The 13,460-nt window shown below is 43.0% G+C and overlaps 1 protein-coding gene across 2 annotated transcripts in view; it reads right to left on the bottom strand.

Moving 5' to 3' along the window:
- Window positions 1-10,290: 10,290 nt before the first annotated feature.
- The window catches only part of LOC124005398 (mannosyl-oligosaccharide 1,2-alpha-mannosidase IA), a 237,971-nt gene continuing 234,801 nt past the window's right edge, over window positions 10,291-13,460 (bottom strand). For both annotated transcript variants that reach the window (XM_046314620.1, XM_046314621.1), the window contains exon 12: window positions 10,291-12,077. In XM_046314620.1, coding sequence (XP_046170576.1) covers window positions 11,933-12,077 — 145 coding nt within the window. In that variant the 3' untranslated portion in view covers window positions 10,291-11,932. The remainder of the gene's footprint in view (window positions 12,078-13,460) is intronic.

Here is a 13,460-nt window from a genome sequence, read left to right as displayed (position 1 = left end):
GGGGGGAAGGTGAGAGGGTGAGGTCAAAAGAGGAGAGGAGTGGAAAGAAGGAGGCAGAGAGGAATGAGTCAAAGGTAGACGTGGGGAGGTTAAAGTCGCCCAGAACTGTGAGAGGTGAGCCGTCCTCAGGAAAGGAGCTTATCAAGGCATCAAGCTCATTGATGAACTCTCCGAGGGAACCTGGAGGGCGATAAATGATAAGGATGTTAAGCTTGAAAGGGCTGGTAACTGTGACAGCATGGAATTCAAAGGGGGCGATAGACAGATGGGTAAGGGGAGAAAGAGAGAATGACCACTTGGGAGAGATGAGGATCCCGGTGCCACCACCCCGCTGACCAGAAGCTCTCGGGCGAGAACACGTGGGCGGACGAAGAGAGAGCAGTAGGAGTGGCAGTGTTATCTGTGGTGATCCATGTTTCCGTCAGTGCCAAGAAGTCGAGGGACTGGAGGGAGGCATAGGCTGAGATGAACTCTGCCTTGTTGGCCGCAGATCGGCAGTTCCAGAGGCTACCGGAGACCTGGAACTCCACGTGGGTCGTGCACGCTGGGACCACCAGATTAGGGTGGCCGCGGCCACGCGGTGTGGAGCGTTTGTATGGTCTGTGCAGAGAGGAGAGAACAGGGATAGACAGACACATAGTTGACAGGCTACAGAAGAGGCTACGCTAATGCAAAGGAGATTGGAATGACAAGTGGACTACACGTCTCGAATGTTCAGAAAGTTAAACTTACGTAGCAAGAATCTTATTGACTAAAATGATTAAAATGATACAGTACTGCTGAAGTAGGCTAGCTGGCAGTGGCTGCGTTGTTGACTTTGTAGGCTAGCTGGCAGTGGCTGCGTTGTTGACACTACACTAATCAAGTCGTTCCGTTGAGTGTAATAGTTTCTACAGTGCTGCTATTCGGGGGCTAGCTGGCTAGCTAGCAGTGTTGATTACGTTACGTTGCGTTAAAAGAACGACAATAGCTGGCTAGCTAACCTAGAAAATCGCTCTAGACTACACAATTATCTTTGATACAAAGACGGCTATGTAGCTAGCTATGTAGCTAGCTACGATCAAACAAATCAAACCGTTGTACTGTAATGAAATGAAATGAAAATGTGATACTACCTGTGGAGCGAAGCGGAATGGCTGTTTAACAGTCTGATGGCCTTGAGATAGAAGCTGTTTTTCAGTCTCTCAGTCCCAGCTTTGATGCACCTGTACTGATCTCGCCTTCTGGATGATACCGGGGTGAACAGGCAGTGGCTCGGGTGGTTGTTGTCCTTGATGATCTTTATGGCCTTCCTGTAACATCGGGTGGTGTAGTCGTCATGGAGGTAGTTTGCCCCCGGTGATGCGTTGTGCAGACCTCACTACCCTCTGGAGAGCCTTACGGTTGTGGGCGGAGCAGTTGCCGTACCAGGCGGTGATACAGCCCGCCAGGATGCTCTCGATTGTGCATCTGTAGAAGTATGTGAGTGCTTTTGGTGACAAGCCAAATTTCTTCAGCCTCCTGAGGTTGAAGAGGCGCTGCTGCGCCTTCTTCACGTTGCTGTCTGTGTGAGTGGACCAATTCAGTTTGTCTGTGATGTGTATGCCGAGGAACTTAAAACTTGCTACCCTCTCCACTACTGTTCCATCAATGTGGATAGGGGGGTGTTCCCTCTGCTGTTTCCTGAAGTCCACAATCATCTCCTTAGTTTTGTTGACGTTGAGTGTGAGGTTATTTTCCTGACACCACACTCCGAGGGCCCTCACCCCCTCCCTGTAGGCTGTCTCATCGTTGTTGGTAATCAAGCCTACCACTGTTGTGTCGTCCGCAAACTTGATGATTGAGTTGGAGGCGTGCGTGGCCACGCAGTCGTGGGTGAACAGGGAGTACAGGAGAGGGCTCAGAACGCACCCTTGTGGGGCCCCCGTGTTGAGGATCAGCGGGGTGGAGATGTTGTTGCCTACCCTCACCACCTGGGGGCAGCCCGTCAAGAAGTCCAGTACCCAGTTGCACAGGGCGGGGTCGAGACCCAGGGTCTCGAGCTTGATGACGAGCTTGGTGGGCACTATGGTGTTGAATGCCGAGCTGTAGTCGATGAACAGCATTCTCACATAGGTATTCCTCTTGTCCAGATGGGTTAGGGCAGTGTGCAGTGTGGTTGAGATTGCATCGTCTGTGGACCTATTTGGGCGGTAAGCAAATTGGAGTGGGTCTAGGGTGTCAGGTAGGGTGGAGGTGATATGGTCCTTGACTAATCTCTCAAATCACTTCATGATGATGGAAGTGAGTGCTACGGGGCGGTAGTCGTTTAGCTCAGTTACCTTAGCTTTCTTGGGAACAGGAACAATAGTGGCCCTCTTGAAGCATGTGGGAACAGCAGACTGGTATAGGGATTGATTGAATATGTCCGTAAACACACCGGCCAGCTGGTCTGCGCATGCTCTGAGGGCGCGGCTGGGGATGCCGTCTGGGCCTGCAGCCTTGCGAGGGTTAACACGTTTAAATGTCTTACTCACCTCGGCTGCAGTGAAGGAGAGTCCGCATGTTTTCGTTGCAGGCCGTGTCAGTGGCACTGTATTGTCCTCAAAGCAGGCAAAAAAGTTATTTAGTCTGCCTGGGAGCAGGACATCCTGGTCCATGACAGGGCTGGTTTTCTTCTTGTAGTCCGTGATTGACTGTAGACCCTGCCACATGCCTCTTGTGTCTGAGCCGTTGAATTCTACTTTGTCTCTGTACTGACGCTTAGCTTGTTTGATAGCCTTGCGGAGGGAATAGCTGCACGGTGTCCATATAAGGACGCCACGTCCATGGAAGTTGTGACTCTGTCCTAATATGGACACCGTAGAAGAAAAACCTCTGACTGATGCGCTCAGGTGGGTGACAGAGCCAGAGAGGTTCTCGCTTTCAACACAATCAGCAGTCAATAGGGCTCCTGTATTTGGACTATAAAATGTTCTGGTCCCCCCTTTGTTCACTAGACACTAAATCAAGCCATTCTGAAGGTTTTTCCTCCAGGTGTGAATCAGCTATTCATAAAGTAGCACACAAGTGCAAAAATAACTATTACACCTGTAGATGCAGGTGAAATGATGACCTGCCAAATTAACAACTAACTAATAACAACTGCTCTCAGGTGGATGCTATTGGACAGTAACGGAAGCAGGTGGAGGGCCATTGGTCAAACACCGGGGGGAAGAGGTCCTTGGAAAATAAGCTAGACATGAATCAAGCAAATGTTTCTTTCATCAAATTGCCACCTGAGAGCAGGGGAGTCCCGGGTACGGGACAGCTTGGAGCCTCTGAAGGGCTGGCATCGGGCCCAATGTCCACAACTAACTCTATATATCCCATCTCCGGAGTTGTCTGGTTGGTCAAAAATGTTGGGATGCAGAACTGATATTGTTATTGTCGCAGTAGGAGTTTGAGTTTGAATAGGAGTTCACTGACTGTTTGGGTTGAGATTCAGTGCATGGTGGCTGAATTTTGTCACAGGGAACTGGGCAACAGATGTACAACTACAGATCCAGAATGAAAACCATTGAAAATGCAGTGCAATGGCCTCCCGTGTGTCTAATGTTGTATGAATGTCTTTTTAGGTACTGCACAACTGATTTCTGGATGACTGTTGGTATTGAAGTGTAACAAACTGCACCCCTTTGGAGGTAACTCAAAACAAGAGGTTTCAACTCTAGACCAATATTGGCGTTTATACTTCTGTAGAAATCTTTTACATTTTGTGGGGAAACATTTAACCCTCAAACTACCAAACTAGACACTCTAATGTACTTGTCCTCTTGCTCAGTTGTGCACCAGGGCCACGCCTCTACCAATGCTGGTTAGAGCCAGTTTGCGCTGTTCTGTGAAGGGTGCAGTACACAGTGTTGTACGAGATCTTCAGTTTCTTGGCAATTTCTTGCATGGAATAGCCTTCATTTCTCAGAACAGGAATAGTCTGACGAGTTTCAGATGAAAGTTATTTGTTTCTTGCCATTTTGAGCCTGTAATCGAACTCACAAATGCTGATGCTCCCGATACTCAACCTGTCTAAAGAAGGCCAGTTTTATTGCTTCTTTAATCAGAACAACAGTTTTCAGCTGTGCTAACATAATTGCAAAATAGTTTTCTAATGATCAATTAGCCTTTTAAAATGATAAACTTGGATTAGCTAACACAACGTGCCATTGGACCACAGGAGTGATGGTTACTGATATTGGGCCTCTGTAGATATTCCATTAAAAAATCAGCCGGTTCCAGCTACAATAGTAATTTACAACATTAACAATGTCTACATTCTATTTCTGATCAATTTGATGTTATTTTAATGGATAAAAAAGTTGCTTTCCTTTCAAAAACAAGGACATTTCTAAGTGAAACCAAACTTTTGAACGGTAGTGTACATACTTACCTTTATTGACAAAAAAAGCGACAATTAGCATTAGCATCGCTGCCAGTGAAACAATTGGAATGGTAGGGCCTATGGCAGGATGCTTCTAAATCCTCAGTCACTTCAAACCAAATGTTATAGTAACCAAAATACCAAAGCAAGTTGCACATATTGAATATTGGAGGGAATTATACGAATTCAGGTATTTATATAACACTTCCCATTGAATAAATATTTTGTGCGTAGGTTGTTTTGATCCTGGACTGATTGGTTGATAGCAGGGAGTTATATCACCACAATATCTGTATTCTCTGGCTAATGCCTGCCATAGATCTAGCAGTAGCACAGCACTTCAGGTGAATATTGTTTTCATTGCATTGTATGAGGTTATTCTTCTTATCTAAACTTGGGAGGTGAATTGATGTTGTCCAAGGTTGTAATGTCTTCAGATGTTTTTGTGTTATTTCCTGTTTTACGGCTTCGATGCTCTGGAACCAGGTGTTGTTGTCGCAAAGGAGTGTTCGGACTCAGTCGGGACCAGGATTCACCTGCTGCGCAATGCTGACATCCTTCAACCCATAGATCGTATGCCTGTACAAACAGCACCAGGACTTGACATAACAAGGTCAGGGAGTTTTGTGATGAAGAGGCTATAGACATCACATGCCCTGCACCAAAGTCAAGGACAGGACAGAAACAGACTCCCCGAATATAGATTCCCTTGTTCATGTGTGGTTTGGAAGGACCAGTCATCAGCACTATCTGCAGTGCCTACGTTGCTGCTACTATTTATTATTTATCCTGCTGCTCAGCCACTTTACCCCTGATTGTATGCATATAACTACCTCATCTATCACTGATATCGTTATTCATATTGTTTGTGTACATACTGTATATTATTTTATTTATAATTGACCATATCTATTTCTGATATTGCTACTGTGCAAGTAACAGTTTGGCTGTACATTTCTGTAGAGACCCATCCACTTAGCAAGACTTTATAAAAAATATTTATATATAAAATGAATATTGAAATGTGTGGTCGTAACATGATATTGTGACATACCTCACAGATTCACTAAACACAAAAAAAAATACAAATTGGTCCGTCTGGTTTAAGGAATTTGAAATAATTTATACTTTTACTTTTGATACTTAAGTACATTTTAGAAATTCCATTTACTCTTGATACTTAAGTATCAAATACTTTTAGACTTTTACTCAAGTAGTATTTTACTGGTTGACTTTGACTTTGACTTCAGTCATTTTCTATCAAGGCATCTTTACTTCTGGACACTTTCTGTTTACCTGTCATTTTTCCTTATTGTAGGCTACTATCACTTTTAGTTTTAATCTTTACTTCACTACTCACTGTTTAGCACATGACCTCATGTGAATCCTTAAAGAGATGGGTTGGGCTGGTTTAAGATGGTGTGAACAATGCTGAATGGGTGTAGACAAAAGGAAAGCTCACCAGTAGGTACCAAAACATTCAAAGGCCATTTTCTCAAAAGTGAATTTACAAGTGTATCAATTTTCAAAGCAGAATGACTTTCCCATTGTACCTCAAAAATGCCGCATACGATATATCACTCTGTAGCTCTGAGTCTCTACTTTTAACCAACATTTAAAAAAAATACATTTCAAATTTTGCTACATAAGACCGAATCCAGGTGGTGAGTCACATATCTCTATAGATGATCTGTCTACCTGGTCAAAGTCACTGATACAGACCCCCCCATGCATTAAGAAACAAGTTGATTGAAAAAGTCATGAAAAATTGAAAGAATTTAAGAAACCACCTTTGGGCTATGAAATCTACAATATGCCTGTTGGGTCAAAATGATCCCAGTCGATAGTTTGAGAGTTATAAAAGATGATATGATTTCTCCAGAGCTCCACTCAGGGCTCAGCATCTGTACATTGATTACTGCTGCTCCTCAGTTGAAGAGGTCCATGTAACTATTTAGAGTCTCGGCATAATGCCAGCAACACAATTCAAACTAACCCTGCAAATGTTCATGTAAAACCATGGGTGAGTGTTATTCTTCTCAAGGATGTGGTACTCAATGCTCTTCAACCCTGGTTGAATCATTAGAATTGCACTAATGGATTGCAACAACCTTTAACTCAAACATAGCCTGCCTATTATCCTGTGAAACACAACCGTATGAAAATACATCATATCTATAGAGAGAGAGAGAGAGAGATAGAGAGAGAGAGAGAGAGAGAGAGAGAGAGAGAGAGAGAGAGAGAGAGAGAGAGAGAGAGAGAGAGAGAGAGAGAGAGAGAGAGAGAGAGAGAGAGAGAGCCCTCAAACCATTGTCAGAACACCACCTGCTGAGAAAATAGGGCTCGTTTTTTAATGTCTAAAATCTCTCCAAACTGCAGCCACTGTAATGTCACAGAGAGGGCGATATGCATAGTATAAAGCAGTGTGAGTGACAACTGGATATAAATTTACAATGAACTTGGTAGAAAATTTGCGTTAGATTAATCAGGACAGACATTCTGAAATAGGCTCTCTGATTATTCAAAGCCTCAGGAGAAGAAAAAAAAAGCAACATTAATTGGCATAAGAGCCTGCTTCACTCTGGCAACGACTGACAGACCGCAAATCACCAGCTCCAAAAACAGCATAAACAATCATTGACGTTTACTGAGGCAGAATAATTTGCCATTGTTGTTTCGCCCACATTGTCTTCTCTGTCATTTTAACCCTGAACCGTGTGACCTTGAATTACCATGCAATCCTGCAAACTACAGTAGGAATCATACAATAGTTCACTGAATATACTTTTGAACAGATTCCTTTACTGGACGTCTTCTTCTGTTGAACTCAGTGTTCATGAGGGTTGTGTTCACTAATAATAAAGCGGAAGGAAACGTTCCCGAAACGAGGAGGTACTATCTGGAATTGTCCAATAAGAAAGGTTTACTTCTGTTTCCGTTGTAAAATATTTTGCTATACTGTGCTCTAATGAACATGAGGTCCCTGTCTTCCAAGCAACAGCAAGCATCAGGTTTCCCCACCCAAATAAAGCCGAGTTAGAGTAGAGCAACGCTTGTATCCAACGCACCAACAGGTGCTATACTATAAATGGTGTGCTCCATTTTCATCGTCCTGTGGCAAAAGCAGCCATTTAACTGCTTATATCTCCAACTGAGGGAAACACAAGAACGGAAGAATATAATTGAGCGAGGATGGAGACTAATTGAATCGGACAGGAAAGAGGTTCATTAGAATTTGATAATGCTTGGGGAAATGCCTAATGTTTTTACTTCCATTGTTTGACCTTTGGTCTGTCATATTCAGGCCTGCTCTGTCTCTTCCATCTTTTTCTATTGAACAATGACACGGAATTGTCTGCCTTTGGAGTCTGCCTTTGGGAAATTGGCCTTTCACCGCAAAGAGCTGTCAAAAACTAAAACAAACCCGTCCTTTCCCAAGATTAGATATGGGCAGTTTCTTATTTTTGTTGTTGAAGTATTATCCTGAAAATCTTTAAATTGTTTCTCTTTTTTTACTCTTCAAAACCCTGAGAGAAAATAACCACTTAACAAAACCATGAAAGTGTGCACAGACAAGACACAGGGAGAGAGAGAGGGCGGGGGTAAAAGCCATTGAGCATGAGGTCAAATCTTGATCTTCATTTCCCTCCCTTGAAGAGGGAGGTTGAAAAAGGAAACAGCCTTGAATTATAGTCTGTCTTGCTGCCTCCCTGGTCATCGGAAGAGACACAGGGAAGTGAGCAGGCATATGCTAGTACAACACATCTTCTTTACAGTGCACACATACGATAATTTAAATCCCCTGCCATTCCCCTTTGTTGTCCACACACACACCAGGTCCACGCCTTCCTCTGCAAGGTCGGCCATATTGATGGCAGTACATGCACATAGAGCTATGGGGGCCGTACGTGAGCCGTGTGGGGCCGCCGAGACCAAGCTGTGAGAGGAAGATAACAATGGCCGCTCACTAAGCAGCGGTGACTGGCCCCCACCGTCTCCTCTGCTCTGTTTCACTGGAATTATTACGGGGGGGGGGGGGGACAGGACGGATTATCAGTATCAGTCCCAGGTGCATTCAAATGTACAGTAATACCCCCCCATCCTTAGCTCCCAACACCGAACAGGGCTGCTCGTGGATGCACACCATGCTCCCTTGCTCTCAGCTTCTCTCTTTCTCAGACCTTAAAGCTAAGGCATCTCTTAGTATGTCAGCATGTCTTTGTCTCCGTTTGACTCCAAAAATATTGTGTAAAGGTAAGAAAGGGGGAGAATTACAGGCATTTCTTAGAAAATACTATTGTCTGTTTGTTTTTGTCTGCTTGACTAAAACCTTTACCTAAACAAGTACATTTGCTCTGTTGACAAAGTATAATACAATTCTAATAACTTGATTTGGATGAGCCCTTCTGGTTACATGTGAAGGTATACTTTTTGGAGCAGAATGAAATTAGATTGTCCCTCCTGTGTTCCATTGGTGAGATGACTAAACCCACATGATTCGTTTTTGATTCCTAATTGCTGGAACCTTACCTATCTTGGAGACTCCCCCCCATCAATTAAATCTGTAATGAACTTCCACTGTGCCAACAATTAATCAAATTTCTTCACTCAGTGAGCACCTCATCTCCTCTCATGAAAATCAATGAGGAAAAATTCCATTAAAACGCAGAGTGATATACTAGCAATGAATCCAAGCAGCACAAAACCAGTGTTGGGGAAGCTATTCTGAAAATATAGTTTACCAAGCTACCAAGAAATGAAGCTACATTAAAGCTACCCTGAAGAATATGCAGTTTACTCAAAGTTACTTTGAAAGAGTTCATTTACATCCAACTATTTTGTGAAAATGATCCTATTTAAGTCATAGGCAACAAATGACAAGAACCAATCACTTTGGGGTTATATGTTAACAGAAGGTGTCATTTAGCCTATTAAACAAAATCTTCATTTTTCAAGTGAAGATTTTCCAGGTCTAATGCCAAAAAAGAAAGGGAATTATTTCCTACTTCACCCATATTTGTTTTTTTTTGCCAAAAAAGTAGTGTGTAGTTCCAGAAGTTAGCTATACCGCTACATTGTGAAAAAGTGAACTACTGAAAACACTACCTAGATTTGAAATTTGTTCAACTACCACTAAGCCACTGCAAAATGTAGTCAAATTACTAGTTGAACTGCATGTAGTTCACTACTCCCCAACACTGCGTAAAACTATGCATTTATGATATTGAATAAGTTGTTGAGTCTTTGAGACATAGATGGCATAAAGTATGTCTAGATGTTATCACAAGAGTTGTACTTAATGTACCGACTGTTTGAAGGCTTAGCTGGCGTGCCCTTCTATGTTCTGATCACTCTTTCACACTATACCTTCTGGCTTCACTTAACCAAACACCCACTGACTTCACTCAACCAAACACCCATTCCCCTGCAGTGTTTTGTGTACCTGGGCCCAGATTCAAAAACCACTTCTTACGCAAAAAAAATGAAAAAGCTTCTTAAGAAGGTTTTGTGAATGTGGGCCCTGAATGACAATGTGAACAAGAGCTAAGAGCCATGTACATATTTGTAACCTTGATGTCACGGAGAATGATCTTGTCTGATATTGATGTTGACAGCCTTGGGTGCTAAGGTATAGGAGACGTTATATTGGTAGACCTGGAGCACAAAGCAACAGAAAGCAGAGCTTTGCCAATTGCAGCATTGGTGGTACAGAGACGTGATACGGTTTCATACGTGAAGTATGGCGAAGCTCTTTAGGTCTTCCATATCAATAGGTTAAGTTGACAGTGTGTTCAGGAAATACACTCAGGCAATGTGTTAGAAGTTGGGGTCAAACATAGATTTTTACATACAGTAAACACCATAAGCAGTAATATTAGGGACAGACAACAACAAAAGAATCCAGACAAAGCAAATGAAGTTCCTTTAAATGTACAAAGTTGCACAGGTCTTTTATCAGTATTTGAAAATATTCAACAATGAAAGATAAGTAATAACAATAATTCATATCAACCAGAACTATAATTAAAGTCAAGCGTTTTTTCCTCTTTTACAGAAACACCTGAGGGAAGCAAATGAAAAAGCAAATGAAAATCATGACGTAATTAAGTCAAATAAATCACAAAGGAAACTGAAGATAAGCTAATACAGGGGACCCTTACATTCATCCAGGTATGTACAGCACATTCTCTCTGCATTGGACAGCAGTGATGATACGAATAAGGATGAAATAGGAAAGCGCCATTCACATTACCCTCTACGAAAGACATTTTCAGGAAACCCTTAGCCTCAAGTCTAACTTTCCCCACTGCGGATTTGAGAGAGCTGGAGCTCTCGATGAGGGCTGATAACTTTGGCAAGCATATTTGAGCCCAGTCATACTAAGCGACTGAGACTAGCTGTGGTGATCTTGCCCCTGGGGTGGTGGGGAGTGCTTGTGTTACAGTAGCAGGACTGTCACTTGTGTTGGAGTCACAGGACTGACACTCGTTCTACAGTGCTGCAGTAACAGGACTTACACTTGTGTTACAGTGATACAGTCACAGGGCCGACACCTGTGTTACAGTAACAGGACTGACAGTTGTGTTAAAGTCACAGGACTCGCACAATGTGAAGCTACGCTCTGAAAGGCGGTAAAGGAGGATTCAACGCAGACTTGCCCCGATGAAAATATGTCACCGGTATTGTACTCGAAACAAATGATAAAGACAAACAATTTATAAAAATGGTCCCTGGACATGTAAGACACTCCAACAACCTCTTCCGTTTTCAATTTTCTGTCTGTTATTATTCATTGAACCTGTTTCTGCAAGGAAACTCTGAATAAACAATCCTTTTCAAGGTGGGTTTTGAGTATTACATTTCACAATTGTCTATACATTTAATATTCAACACCATTCATCCCTCCCCGTTCGTCTGTCACCTTACTATTGGTCAAACCTCACCACAAAAGAGGATGTGTTAAGGGAATTGTGAGGGGGTGAACAAAAGAACAAACACCTTTGGTCAAAGAGACAGAGAAAAAAAAGCCCCGCAGAAAAAAAGCAATGACAAGATCAGGTGAAATCATTAATTGATTGCGGTGAAAAACGGAATCAAAGCAAAAGCTCAGTGGTTCTCTCTCTCTCTCTCGCTCTCTCAATATGGCCCATAATACAGCACTCTTCCCATTGCATTTGGGTCTGCAAGATACTCTTGGATTCCTCACAGAGGAAAGAAGGAAAGAAAAAAAAGGTGCTCTTTTCATGAAAATCATGTTCGTCCTGATTGTCCACAGAAAGTAACGCCGGCAGGAAGTAGTCCCGGCCCGGCTCAAGGATATACAATCACAGCGTATACGACAAGATCCTTTACTGGAAAGGAATTGAGAGTCTGTGACAGGGCCCAAGGGACGTGGGCCCTGCATTTTGTTGTGTTGTTGTTACCTGTGTGTAATGCTGTCCTATGTGGGTCTGTGTGTGTGTCTAAAGTGTGTGTGTTGTATGCATGTGATGTAAGAATACGTGTTACTCTGTGTCTGTATGCAGGTGAGTTGTGCAGTGGTTGTACAGTAGGTTGCTACTCCGAGGTTGTCTTGACGTGTGTCCCTCCCTCCCCCTGTAGGCAGCTCTTGCGGACGACGGGCAGGGGGTGAGCCTCCGTGTTGAACACCCAGTCCTCCAGAGGCAGTAGGTCATCGTCAGAGAAGAGCAGGTATAGATACCTGAGAGGGACAAACAGAGTCAGTGTCTGGGGGAAACGAACGGCTAGAATAAAGGATTTGCACGCCGGCTAGTTTTCTCCTAGACTACGGGTATCTAAATAAATGCATCATGGCTATAATGCTATTGTATGAGCCAATAAAGCATGTTTTAATCATGGTTGGGCAGTGATAGATGACCTACTGATGTGACGACATGACATTCATGACAAGTCTCTTTTGTAATGTCTCAAGACTATTGAATGAAATAATTGAATTATTGACGCATACAATAAATGATGAACAACAGTGTTGCGGGTGCTTAATTTAAAGCCTGTCTGGAGATCGCCCCCCCATTTTTTAAATAAAATAAAACAATTATAACTCATCTTATCTCTCCTGAAAAGATTTAGTATAAAACACAGCTTTCTCCATTTTCCCACCAACGTTTTTTAAGGGTTCTTTATCTAAGGGGGCCCAGACGACACTCGCACGTCCCTCACGGTCTGAAGCAACATCACTATGTGGATTGTCCACATCACTTAACCAGCCCATCACAAACGGAATCTGAGAGGGGGCGAGATGGGAGTCTTTCAGCTGAATCTAAATGGGAATTCCTCAATTTCTATTCCTTTCACGATAAGGTTTGTCTGTAAATGTTGAGATGAAGATACTGTGCTCGAGTGCACTCAACATATTGTGTGAATATCTTTGACTAATGTGAGTGTTCTCGCGACAGACAGACAGACAGACAGACAGACAGACAGACAGACAGACAGACAGACAGACAGACAGACAGACAGACAGACAGACAGACAGACAGACAGACAGACAGACAGACAGACAGACCAGTAAATAGGGTGGAAAGTGTATACCATAGCTAACGAGAAAACATTTCTTCATGCTTTAGAGTCTAAGCCAGGGAGTCTAAGCCAGGAGGATGGGGGTTCCAATCTAACGTATGGATTTTTTTTAAAGATGGTCATACCAAGGATCATTTATCTATTTGATATGAAGTTTTAGGATCCTTTAAGGTATAAAAATAAAACTATTATTTGACGAAACATTGAATTTAGCCTTACTGCTATTAGCCCATAGAAATGCATTGAATAACAGCTTCGCACATGGATAAACAAACAGATATTTCCCCCAACAATCTAAAATAAGTTTGTTCTGAACAGTCTATCCTATATCTGAGAGATATAAGGAAGGTCAGGAATGATTTCCTTTTCTTGTGAGGCTTGTGGTCGTCCTAGAGCAAAACAACCAACACGTATCTTCCCATAGAGGGGTCAAACTACCGCAGACGTTTTGGTGAGGAGGCGGGATGTCTCGTGGTCTGACAAACCCCGCTCTGGCTCTGCCACCTTTCACCGCAGACGTGGAAGGGCGACATCGGTGGATGCA

The sequence above is a fragment of the Oncorhynchus gorbuscha genome, linkage group LG19 (genome assembly GCF_021184085.1).
Source record: "Oncorhynchus gorbuscha isolate QuinsamMale2020 ecotype Even-year linkage group LG19, OgorEven_v1.0, whole genome shotgun sequence".
Classification (NCBI taxonomy): domain Eukaryota; kingdom Metazoa; phylum Chordata; class Actinopteri; order Salmoniformes; family Salmonidae; genus Oncorhynchus; species Oncorhynchus gorbuscha.
Note: the sequence above shows the minus strand (reverse complement) of the source record. Positions and strands in the feature narration are given on the sequence as shown.